This window comes from Cryptomeria japonica, chromosome 10, assembly GCF_030272615.1.
Source record: "Cryptomeria japonica chromosome 10, Sugi_1.0, whole genome shotgun sequence".
NCBI lineage: Eukaryota > Viridiplantae > Streptophyta > Pinopsida > Cupressales > Cupressaceae > Cryptomeria > Cryptomeria japonica.
The window spans coordinates 375,260,647-375,273,341 of record NC_081414.1 but is presented as its reverse complement, the minus strand read 5'-3'; the positions used below and the strand labels follow the sequence as shown (position 1 = coordinate 375,273,341).

The window sequence follows — 12,695 nt, the reverse complement described above, 5'->3', positions numbered from 1 at the left end:
TCAGCCCTATATTTTTACCCACGTAGAAGGATGAGGAACATAAAAGGGAGTCGAAGACCTCGACTCCTCGATTTTAGTCCCATAGAAAATCGAATAAACTTTATTGACGTATCTCTAGGTAGTGCATTTGCAGGTGAACCACTGATTAGAATATATGTTTGCCAAGCTGTCAATCACAGTGATCACCATAGAGGAAGCATTAGGGAATACAAATTTGAACAGCCTATTTTTAATCAGAAATTCCAATTAATCCATGCCAGATTTACAATTTGGGTGATGGACAACTTTGAAGGGTACATCCAACAAATTCAGCAGCATAGGATTCTAGCCAAAAATAATTAGAAAAGTCAGATACCTTTTTCATGGCACTTGTTTACAGGTTAGAATCAAAAAGTATAAATATAGCATATGCACTTGCAAGCCCTTGAATGGACATTCCAAATGGTATTACAAAGATCTATTTCAAAATCACCCACCACACAAATGGCAAAGAAGTCCTTGTACTGTCAAAATCTGTTAATTTTAAATTTCAATTTCTTAAATTGATCCTGTATTGGTTATAAGCATACTTTAGCCCATTGCTGGTCCATCTTGCACTGCACATAGAGATGTGTTGACAACTATGTGTCTTTCAGGATGTGAAACATCTGTACGACCTGCATGCTGCACAAATTCTGCAGGGGACAACAATGTGCCATGGCACACGCATACAATACTGACTTCACCTCCTCTATAACTGTAGAGGAATCCATTGATTGTTTTGCCATCCTCACCAGTGGTTGAAACACAGGGCATATTGGCAAACAAGGACTGACCATTATGGGCCTTATTATCCTTGCAAGTTTTAGAGGGTGATGAGGGCTGCCCTTGATGAGCTTGATCGTTTGAGGAAGTTATAGCATAGTCAGTGTTGTTTACTTGTGGAGTTGAAGAGCATCCCTGTTGTGAAGCCTTGGAAGATGATGAGGCTTCTGTAATTTGATTTTCAGCCATGGTAGTTGTAGTTGAAGTTGCCAAAGCAGACTGAACTGCTGCATTGGAAGGAACTTTCTCTTGTGCCACTACCTCTGGGCATCTTGGAGGTTCTACTTGGCTGGCAGAACTAACTTCTGATGATGCCACAGTTTGATCCAGAGTTTTGCTGGGAGAAGAAACTCTCTGCAATGTTTCCATGGCAGAAGAGGCGCTCGATTGACTCTTTGAATCATTACTACACTCCTCTGCAAAAATATCAAAACGGTGTCAGCCAAGATGCTAGAACGGCAAACTTCACATACTCTCAGTTGAATCAATATGCTAGCCTGTGGATGTTAAAACTCAATTTCACATAAGCTCAATGATGTTAATCAATATAGAGCGACTTAGACTCCGCTATGAAAGACAAATAGTTTACAAATGAGTCTCATAAAGCATATTAACACATGCATTAACATTATAGATAAATAACCTTCTAAAGTCTCGCCTATATATTTCCTACTCAGAGACACACAACGTAGCAGGAAGGAATCAGCATTAAGGAGCAAAGAAGAAGATTTAGAAGAATATCATTGTTATATCTCAACTTTTCATGGCGATAAGCAGAAAAGACATTGTAAAAACACCTTGTAACTTACAAAAGCTAACAGAACATACAGAAATGCCTAGGCTGACTAATATAATAAATTAAAAATGTGCTTATGCAGAATCTATGGCACAACATCTACCCAAAAGAAGAAAATTTGATAGATTTCTTTATCTGCCCTGCAACAACAAAGCACACATTCAGCCAAGAAGAGAAAGCCTAATTTGGACAAGGAAAACCTGAATTGCCTGGTATAAGATAAGTCTGTGATTTGGTGAACCACTGGGCAAGCAAGACAACTATCAGGCTTTTACCGTTTGTAGGAGGGAAAGGAGGTTGGATCCTGCTCTATCTCAACTGTGATTTTGAAGGATTCACTCGATTGGCCGCATGTAAAGACAACTAGTGCATGAGCACACAATAAGGGTGGCGAACTCTAGGAGTCCTAGTGGTTAATCCAGACAAGATGAGATGCATGTGTCTGAGCCCTGCGCTTCATCAGCTCAAAACCACAGATAAAAAATCTAAAAGAAATCTTTATACAACTGATTAAAAGCCATCTGATCTTCAAGGATATGATAAATGTAATACTGATTAAGCCATATAAGCTTGCAAGAGATGATAAGTGTAGTGTAGAACTGTAGATCATGAACCATGAGTTTCACTTATAAACGATGTCAGAAGACGGCGAGCATTTTTTTTCAGGGGAATCACAGCACTACTTTGCAACCTAGTTTTAAGTCCTAAATGTTGAAAGACTAGCATGAACCTTCAAAAGTAAACTGATTATAGATGAGGTATCCATCAGTCTTCTTGAACATAAGAAAGAATCTAGTTACTTCAATGAATAAAACAGTCTCAAACTTCTACTACGAAGATCATGAAACCACATATGAAGGTGCCAATATATGAGAAAAATACCTCGGGGAGACCTGGGCTCATTCTCTGAAACTGCCGATGAGCTCCTTCCAGACGATGCTCCTGATGCATGAGAAGAATGTGTAGGCCCTGTTCCCGTACATTTTTGTGGGTCTGCAAACCAACTTGTTTGTGACGTCCCTGAAACGGGCATTTGAAAGGGAGGAAATGCACGAGTAGGAATAGGCTGAAGAACATTAGGAGGCAATGGAGGATTGGAAATAGTACTTTTTAAGGATTCAGGTGCACCGGTTGAGGTAGCAGGCCAGAAGGGCATAATGTATGGGTAAGTATAACCCAGGTGCATAGGCATGCAGTGGGAATTTCCTGCAAGCATTGGGAATGGATAAGACATGGGCATAACAGGATAAGCTGCTTGTGAAGCAGGTAAACTTCTCTCTGGACCCGAGACTTCATTCTTGCTAGGGGGGTCTCCTCCCCCATTGGAGCTGGATACCATGTTGTCAGTTTCATGAGATGTCCTTGAACTCTTGTCCTCGATTGAAAGGTCCCCTTGATCAGATGCCTTAGAAACCTTCTCTTTCCTGTCAGATCTACAGGAATCACTCTCCTTACCCGCCCTGTGTTTTTCCCTGATAGAAGACATTTGGGCCCCAAGCAACTTCTTGTCTTCCTCGCTAGAAATACTTCCACCTCTAGTCATAGCACTTAAAACAGTGCTGCCTCCTCTCATGGGAAAGTGGGCAGCATAGGGTGAAGCCAAGGGAACAACCCCATTTTCATTTTTCCCCGCCTTGTTTGGCTGAATGGGCCTCATCCCTCCTGCTGCTTCTCTCCTAGCCTTGTGCAGCTGCTTTTCCTCCCTCTTCTTCCTGGCCTCCTGCCTCCTCAATGCATGTAGTTCTCTCTTCCTCTGCTGTTCCAGCATATCCTGCTGCTGTTGTGATGTAAACATCTCTTGCTGCTGCTGCTGTGATGTGGGTCTCGGAGGATCATGGATCCTAGACATCTTTTCCTGCCTCAATCCGAAACCATATCCAACACTACCATCATCCATATCAGGTCTCTGCAACCTAAAATCACCATGACCATACTCATCTCTTCCCAACCCTACACTACCCTCACAATTCAAATCCTTCCTATGCAGATCAAGATGCAAATTTACAGACACCGCCTTCTCCTTCTTTGCCTTGACATGACAACCTCCTAAAGACAAGCCCAAATTCAACTCCACCTCATCCCCACTCTCCTCCTCCTTATCCATCATCAACCTCTGCAACAAATCTTTAGAAAAAGCAAGAGAAGTTGCAGCATCACCCTGATAAAAACTACTCCTATTCTCGGAATCCACCTTCTGGGCCATCATCAAAACATGGTCCCTACAATCCCACATTACTTCCCCAAATCAGCACAACTCCACGCTTTAACACACCCATCCCACCATTTCAAATTCCATAACGCCACATTCAAACCATATGATTGAACCCAAACAAACTTTGATCCATATGGCACCAAAACAAAAGGCAATCGTACCTGAATTTAAACAGAGGTACTCATCTCACAGGGATTCAACCACGAGGAACAAGGAGAATCAAGGGCGCGACACGAGGCTTCTGTTGTTCATCATCTAGACCAATTCATTACCCAAAATTATCCCCACCTTTCCTCACGAGTCACGCCCACCCAAATTGTTATCTACGTGCCACATCCATGCGATGTAGTAATTAGCGGCGCAGTAAAAATTGAACACCCAAAATTCCAACTAAATTTAGCACCAAATTGTGAAGATTCAAGTCAAAGCCAATCCCCCAGCGTCTGCATGCACACATCAAATCCTCTATAGGCGCCACGTTTCCCAAACCTCAGAATCCCGACACGTGGAGCCATCACATCACTGCTGCGCGTCCATCACTTGGACCATCTCTCCACACGTGTCATCTAAAAAGCACTCTTAACCGTTTTTTAAATTTTTTTGCTTTGTTGCTTTGCTGTTGAAGAAGTTTCTGAGAAAGCTTTCCAGAGATAGCAATGTGTCTGGTATATTCGCCACGGGGGTTCTCGCGCCGCCCCCACGTGGCACAAGATCTGTCGCGCTCACGCGCCGGACAATCTGCTGAGCAAGAGATTTTCGGTTAGCATGCCAAGTGGCGCAGTTCCTAATGCCGAGGTTCTGTTTCTACGTTAAGAATATGGCGCTGCCTCACCGAACTGACACTTGGCGCTTGTCCTGCAGGCCGGACGACGACGGACCCACCATCATCCACATGCCCCCTTTCATGTGGCGGCTAACAGCTGGATTGCTCTACATTACTATTTTCATAAAACACTTGCACCATGTGGAGGTGAAATTGATTGTGGGCTTGTCAGGGATTTTAGATTTTTTTATATAGTTTTTCAATAATTCCTTTCAGAAAAGAAAATTCTATATAGGATAGGTAGTATAGTACCATTAACTGACATTTATCTATATAATTTAAACATGTGGTACAATGATATATCTTTTTGTTAATAGGGAAGAGTATCTTATAGGACCATTCTAATTTTGGGTTTCTCAAAATTTTATGTGGATATTTCAAATTGATCTTAATTTTGTACAATTATTTATTTGTCAAGTCTCCTAATTAAAAGATTTGGTTTCAGTCCACATGTTCAACTATGATGTCACATCATTGTTTCAATGTACCATAAAATTAGTTGCTTTTTTAGATTTACTTATTTTGAGAATAAGTAATGACATGACACTTTTAATGTTAAAGTGTTGTTTTTGCCCACAATTGGACCCCGTTCCGTTATGGGGCCCTCTCCCCTAGTGCATGAAATAATAAGAAGAAATATCTGTCACATAAAATATCAATTCAATAAAACTTATATATAATGAATTAGAGAATATGATGAGAAGCATCAATTTAAACAAAACTTGTGTAATGTTTCATTAGCTCTTTATGTATATGTGATGTAATGTAGAAATTTAATGTCTAACTAAATACTTGTATGTTAGAATTCAATAAAAAATAATAAACATATACTGTGTTGATTTTTAATCATTTAATTAACTTGCATAGAAAATGTAAAATACAAATTTGACAATATACCAAATATTTATTTTAATATTTTAAAATATACAAATTATGAAATTATACAAGGTATTGAAGTATGAAAATTAGGGTTGACATTTTGTTTTGATTAAGTAAAAGCAGGTACTTGAAAGGTACCCGAACCTTTTACAAGCCAGGAGAACAAAACTACGAGAAAGAAAAGTGCCTGGTCACTTCAAAAAGACAAAAAGATCCCACCAGAAAGGATCAACTTACATAACTTTTGTTATTTGTTTTGAAGGTGCTTTAATTTTAATGCAATTTTTATTTGTTAGTTTAGAATTATAATATATACATCAAAGAAGTGATAAATATTAGCAAAATATTTGGCTTCTTGTTGTTCAAAGATAAGAAATTAAAAAACGATCCATTATGTCAAACTAGTTGGATTGTAGCCCATTTAAGTTTGGTTGTGTTTCTAGTTTTGTTGTACTTACAAATATGATTAGAAATAATTATACATGGAGATTAAATACATGCATAATACTATTGTAGCGACATAATGTAGATGTTAACATATATAATAGGACATTGCTACAATTTAATGTTTGAAATTTACAATAGGTACTTGGAACAAGATGTGAGTACATGAGTTTGATTACATTGTCAAATGTTACATCAAGTTGATATAATTGAACTTTTCTTTTACTTTTTTTTGTATGAAATAACCAAGTTATATGGACATATATACCTTTCCCATTTGCATTAATATCAATACAAGAGGGGAATCAAGATTATGGATGATATAGCACCTAAAACAAACATTGGTCTACAAATAGTTTGGCATGTCACTTGTACACATATTACTTGAAGTTAAACATTGCTCTTTTACTAATTAGATGTTTATAGTCTCGATGGAGATACCTCTAGTATTATTATTTATATACAAGCTCTCTTTAGTTGTATTTTTATTTTAAACTTTCATTGCGCTTCTTTAAAAATATGTGTGGCCCGAACCCTTTTAGGGTTACGAACCATCATGAAATTTTAGACTCAAATTGAACTTGATTATTCTTGATTGTCTAAATTGTAATATTGAAAGTTCAAAATTTTAATGTATAGTTGGTATGACTTGGTTAAGAAAATTTAATAAAGTGTTGAGCAAGCTTAATGTGTTGGAATCAAGGAGCACTAAGAGGGTGGGGGTAGGAGGGGGGGGTGAATCAGTGTTCTGCAACTTTTGATCTATTAATTTGTCCTTTAATCCACTTAATGCAAATGAAGAAAAGTAAAGTGCAGAAACACAAAGCAAAGATCAACAACACCATAACACCAAGATTTTTTACGTGGAAAACCCAGTCAAGGGAAAAACCACGGTGGGATCCTACCCATATTAAAATGATACTCTATTAAAAGTATGTGGAAATGTTACATAAGAATGCACATGCATTCAGGCACACTGTGTAGAGCTCACTGCTCAAATTACAAACAGGGCTCCAACCTCGGAAGGCACATTGCCTTACAAAAGAGTTACAAAAGTAACATACATGAAAATGAACTACGAAATAGCATCTGCAAATGCCTAGAATAGTTCCGCTTAAGCACAAAATAATGTATCTTACTCAACTCTACAACACTGCTCTAATATGATATTCTGCATCATACCGGAGCTCAAATCTTCACCATGTTTCATGTGAATCTGCGCACAATCGCTCATACACGATTCACACATAACCATCAATATCCAAAATGATCAAATAAACCTATCTTATATATCGACATCACTAATTTGGGTCACCATCAAGTCAGCTTAAGAATACGTCACAAAAGATGAAACGTATACATACACAAGTCGACTCAATCTGATCCAAGACAACCATGCAGACCAAAACAAAATATCCACACAGTTTTCACATGTTGCCTCATCAACCTTGAACACATAAACATTCACCAAAATCGATCTGCATAATGCATTTCCACATGTTACCACTGATAACCATTGTCCTTACCAAAAACCAATCTATCGGACCTTACCAACCAACACAAAACTTAACACCGGAGGTCATAACCCTGGAATAAGGTAAATTGCATATCCGCAATACATCTCCTAAATCTGCAAAGAAAGATACTCAACCAAAATAATTCGCCAACCAAAACACTGTACACTCTATCAAATACACTATTCTTCTCACCGGACCTTACCAATACTTGATCAATCTTTAATAAATCTTCTAGAGTGATGAAAACATGAATTATGGATGCCAAATTTGATATGAGTTTCCATTAATGACAACATCTCAACATACATGCAATGTCTCTTGACATAATGTAATCAAATTGCAGATGTATTTTAGGAAAATGTTCAAATTTGAAGAAACTATAAATAACAAAACTATTATGCATACATGAGCTTATCATTGTATTTTAATTAAAAGTAGCTCTTATAATTATAAATTGAATGTAAATGATAGGCATAAGAATATGTGTCATTTGGTTTTTATTTTGTCCTTAATTCTTGTTTATTTATATTAAATGGAGAATTTGCCTTGTCAATGGTGCATTTTTCTCATGCTTTCCGTTTACCTACATTTCATCTAATAAGATTATATGGAGATTGAACCCTATGGGTGAGTTCACTGTTAAGTTTCCTTATCTCTTTCTCCTAAAGGATAACAACTCCTTGGGGTGCTGGAGGAAGGTATGGAACCAACAACTAATCCCTAAGATTAACTTCTTCTGGTGGACTGTCCTACATAATAAGATTCTCACTGAAGACAGTCTTTCTAAAAGTGGATTTCAATTTTTGAATCATTGTGTCTTATGCAAGCAGGAGGAGGAAATTACTTCCCACCTTTTACTCCATTGCACCTTCACTAGAACTCTTTAGTGCTTGGTGTTGCAAAAGCTAGATTTTTCTTTGGCTATGGACTAGGATCTTAAATAATTTGTTTTGGGTTGGTGTGGTCCCTCTCATAACCCTCTAATTAAACAATTATGGAGACTAATCCCGCTCCATCTTGGTTGGAGCATTTGGAAAGAGAGAAATAACAGGATTTTTCATGATCTTGAAAATCCTATTGATGTGGTTTTCGAGTCCTTTTCCAAGATTCTTTTGGAAAACCTCTTTGCCATCTCTTTCCCTCGTCCTTCCTTCCCCCCCTCACTGTTTGATGATAAAATTTCTATGAGTTGGGGCCTACCTTCCTCCTATGCCAATTTTGACAATTCAAAAAGGTTGTTGAGAAGGAATACTAAATGGAGTCCTCCTAAGTTAGGGTGGTGTAAATTGAATTTTGATGGAGCTACGAGATAGTCTACAGGGGAGTTGTCCATGAGGGGAGTTATAAGAATGCACACAGGGAAATTGGTGGCAACGTACACTAGGAATCTGAAGGGTAATACGAACAACCAAGTTGAAGGGGTGGTCTTACTTTGGGGACTCAAAGTTGTTGGCATTATACACTCAGGTGAGAAAGGTGGATGTTGTCATTGATGGAAACAAGGTTCCACAGGTTCAACCGGCCATAGAATTTACCTACCGACACCGACAGATACAACAAGGCTTATTCACATCGGCATCCAGTTTACATCGACAAAAGATTATATCGGCATTCTTGGTCGACTTGACAATAAGTATTGTATATGCGAAATAAATTGCAATGTAAATTATAATTGTATGGTCGACATGTTGTATTGTAAAGACTCATATATTTATGAGTTCTTGTAGGTCATTTGAATAGAAAGGAAGCAGTAATATGAGATAAGATAGGATATGATAGCGAATAGTTGTATATGCATTTTGATGTGTTTATTTTGGAGCGAATAAGAAGCAGAGCAAAGCAAAGACTATTTTGTATAAGCAGAATCATTTGACAACATACCGGCTAGGGTTTTTGGCAGAGGCAGAACCGATATTAGATAGAGCACAACAACGAACTCGTCCAACATTTTGATGCAAGTTGTAAGAGTTTATTTTATGTTTTCATCAGTGTGATGTTGTAGTCAGTGAGACTCTACTTTTGTTGTTTAGCAGTGAGCTCTAGGCAGTTGGCCTTCCTGCATGTGCCCCTTTTGTACTAAGTAATATTTATTCATATGGCCAGTGAGTAAATGTTATGGGTCACAAATCCCACCGAGGTTTTTCCCTTATTGGGTTTCCTTGCCAAAATATTTATGTTATGGTGTGCATTGATGCTGATTCCTTTGTTTCTCTTTACTGCATTATTGTTTGCTTACCGACATATTAATCTCAGTTACAAAATTGTAAATAAGTTTAAATCTTTCATTTACCGGTCAGACACTGATTCACTCCACCCTCTCAGTGTCTTTTGGATTAATCAATTATCTAACAAAAGTTTCCCTCTTAATTGGATTGAAGATGTTAATCATTGAAGGTGATTGCAAACTTATAATTGATGTGGTTAATGGGTTGTGCAAGACTAAATGGTCCATTGAGGGAATAATCAGAGACATTCACAGGCTTCTTCTGGGGTTAGAGCACTTTGAAATTGGTCATGTCTATAGGGAGGGCAATATGGTTGTTGATGCCTTGGTGATGCTTGGCCTCCAAGTTGAAGGATGGAGATGTTGGCAGAGGAAGGATGCCTTCTCTAATAATGTTCAAATACTCCTAGTTGGAGAGTCTCTAGTTGCAAAGTCTAATGGGTAATTTATCTCTCTCTTGTTGAGTTGGCTCTTGCAGCTTCTATTAACCTGGGCTGGGGGCTCCAAGTTTGATTATGGATGGCAAGAAAATTTGAATTTTCAAAGAAGCAGACTCAGGATAATGTGGAATCTGTTGAGGTGGACTCCTAGGTGAAGAGGGTACAATCATGTTAATTTTGGCAACTCTCATGTGCTGATGTGGACTGGGCCCACCTTTTTGTGTTTTGTGTGTATTTTATTTTTCTACAATATGATGCTCTAGCATCATTGTAGCAAGTCATGTGGGAATTGGAGTAGTGATGACAAGTTAATCCCTAGGGAAAGAAAGCCTACAGATTTCAATTTCGCTATCACTTCATATTGCATGGTGTGTTGTTGGCACGCACAAGGGATTAAGGGAAGATACATGCACATTTATGACTTCGACAATCTCTTCGACGATCTATTCAAAACTTGCCTTCACATTTACTATGACACTTAAGAAAAAAACACTTTCACACATTTCTCTTGTGTTTCTCTGGTTTTTCTACAAAACTCTCTTACTACTTGTAGAATGGGAGGAGACCTTGTGTGTACTAAGCCTGAAAAGTCAGATGAGTTTAAAAATATTGAAATTGTATGGAACATTTGTAAGGAAGGAGGGTGTTGGTTATTTTTCCTGCTACCTACAACCCTAAGGAAAAATCTGATGTCGTAACTCAGGGAAAATAGCTTGCAGCATTTCGTTCTTACTACCAATAGGTTGGAGACAAAAAAACACAACACAACAAGGCTCTATCAAGCCTTCTTCACTTTGAGTTCCACCAGACTCAGGAGGGTATTTCCTATTGCTTAACTATTATGACCTTTGTCAACTATGTCATTGGTATAGCTTATTGGTGGATAATTCTCAGATTTGTTAACAATGGGTACCAAAGAGTTGATAACCTTGTTAATGTTAATCTCATTTCCCTAGTTACCATTTTGAGAATACTAAATATTGCAATCTCTTGCATTATAGTATGAATAACAAATACATGACAACAACAGTTTTCACATCATACCCATTTCCTTTTACTCACTTCGGGAGATGCACACCACATAATAAAATAATAGAATAAGAACAAAAGAGGAAAAGTAAAAGGAGGAAAAATATAAGAATTATTTTCAACTTAGCTCTCTCTATTATCATCAACCAGTGCCTAATCTGCAAAATAGAGTTGAGAACAAATTGAGATGTAAACAACTAATCGACAACTTGCTTGACATTAGTGGGTTAAAACAATGTTAGTGCCTTACACCAACACAACCCCTTCTATTATCATATAAATTATTCTTCAATTAATATAATGAATACTCTCAAAATTATTGCAACATGCATGAAGAATATTAGTTTCTTTCTCAAACAAAACCATCAAACACTATTACACATTCACAAATCCATGTGAAGATAAAAAACAAAACCCTTACTGTCTGTTATTCATATAAGATGAAAAGTATACAATAAAGATAATTCCTATAATATTTTCCATGACAATTTTTAAACTAATTCATACTACCCATTTGGAAATTTGCGTTCCTTTGGTTCCCGACAATTTCTTTCAACCATACCCTGATGTTATCTTTGATAATATTCAATAAGAACCCCCTTTATTACAACCCTGAAATTCTTTTTATATCATAAGGAATGCAACAAGCTTCAGGTTGTTTATAACTGGCCTCTCTTCAATTGGACACATTATCGACATGTGCAGAAAAGAGACTTCTTTACCGGTCTAGAACAAGACAAAAAAGGATCATGCGCACCAAGACTGGCTTGATGGAGAATTATTTACCGCCACATTCTAATTATTTTGAGTCATGCCATCATCGTGTTGCAGATGTCTCAAAGGAGGAACGCTTCACATCATTCCAACTAGAAGAGGAGCTTCAAGACCTTGAAAAGGAGTTCCATGACAAGAAGTGGAGCATCCCCAAAACTAAAGGAGGAGCTGAAAGTTCTAGACTAGAAGTCATTCAAGTGGAAAGAGGAGCTCAACGAGACATTCTCTAATTAGAGGGGGGTTGCAACTTCCATACTTTCTTTGGGTCAGATATGCTTTGCATCTAAACCATCCACCCCATGTTGGTGTCATCTTCCTCTCCTCTTCAGTTGCCTCATAGTCATTTGGTGGTGAAGGGGAAAGTATGGATAACCTTTGAAAGGTTCCTTGCGACTGAAAGGGCCTTTCAAAACCCCTTTGGTTATCCATTAGACTTTTAAAACCCTTTTGGCTATAAAACAATTTACTAGAATATTCTCCATCCTATATTACAGTATCTATACTTAAAAAACGCACAATCTTACCCTGTAGATGAGCACCTCATCTCTAAAACCATTCTCAAATTATATCCAAAAATAATTTCCATAGTCATACTTGATCAATATGCAAACTATTATTGTTTATGAGAAAACTCGAAAGCTCTTAAAATAATCCATCCTCATGTAATCACACACGCAAGCCATCTTTATTGCTTTATGCCTTAAAGATTTTTTACTTACCTTCCAACCGCCAATTCAACTTATTCTTTCAAAA

The 12,695-nt window shown here is 37.6% G+C and overlaps 1 protein-coding gene across 1 annotated transcript; it reads right to left on the bottom strand.

Annotated features, from left to right (window-relative positions):
- Window positions 1-335: 335 nt before the first annotated feature.
- LOC131075858 (ninja-family protein mc410) lies at window positions 336-4,178 on the bottom strand. The gene is made up of 2 exons (XM_058012775.2): window positions 2,483-4,178; window positions 336-1,220 (listed from the first exon to the last, which is right to left on the bottom strand). The coding sequence occupies exons 1-2, from the start codon at window positions 3,831-3,833 to the stop codon at window positions 571-573; spliced, it is 2,001 nt and encodes a 666-aa protein (XP_057868758.1). The 5' UTR covers window positions 3,834-4,178; the 3' UTR covers window positions 336-570.
- Between the last annotated feature and the right edge of the window lie 8,517 nt (window positions 4,179-12,695).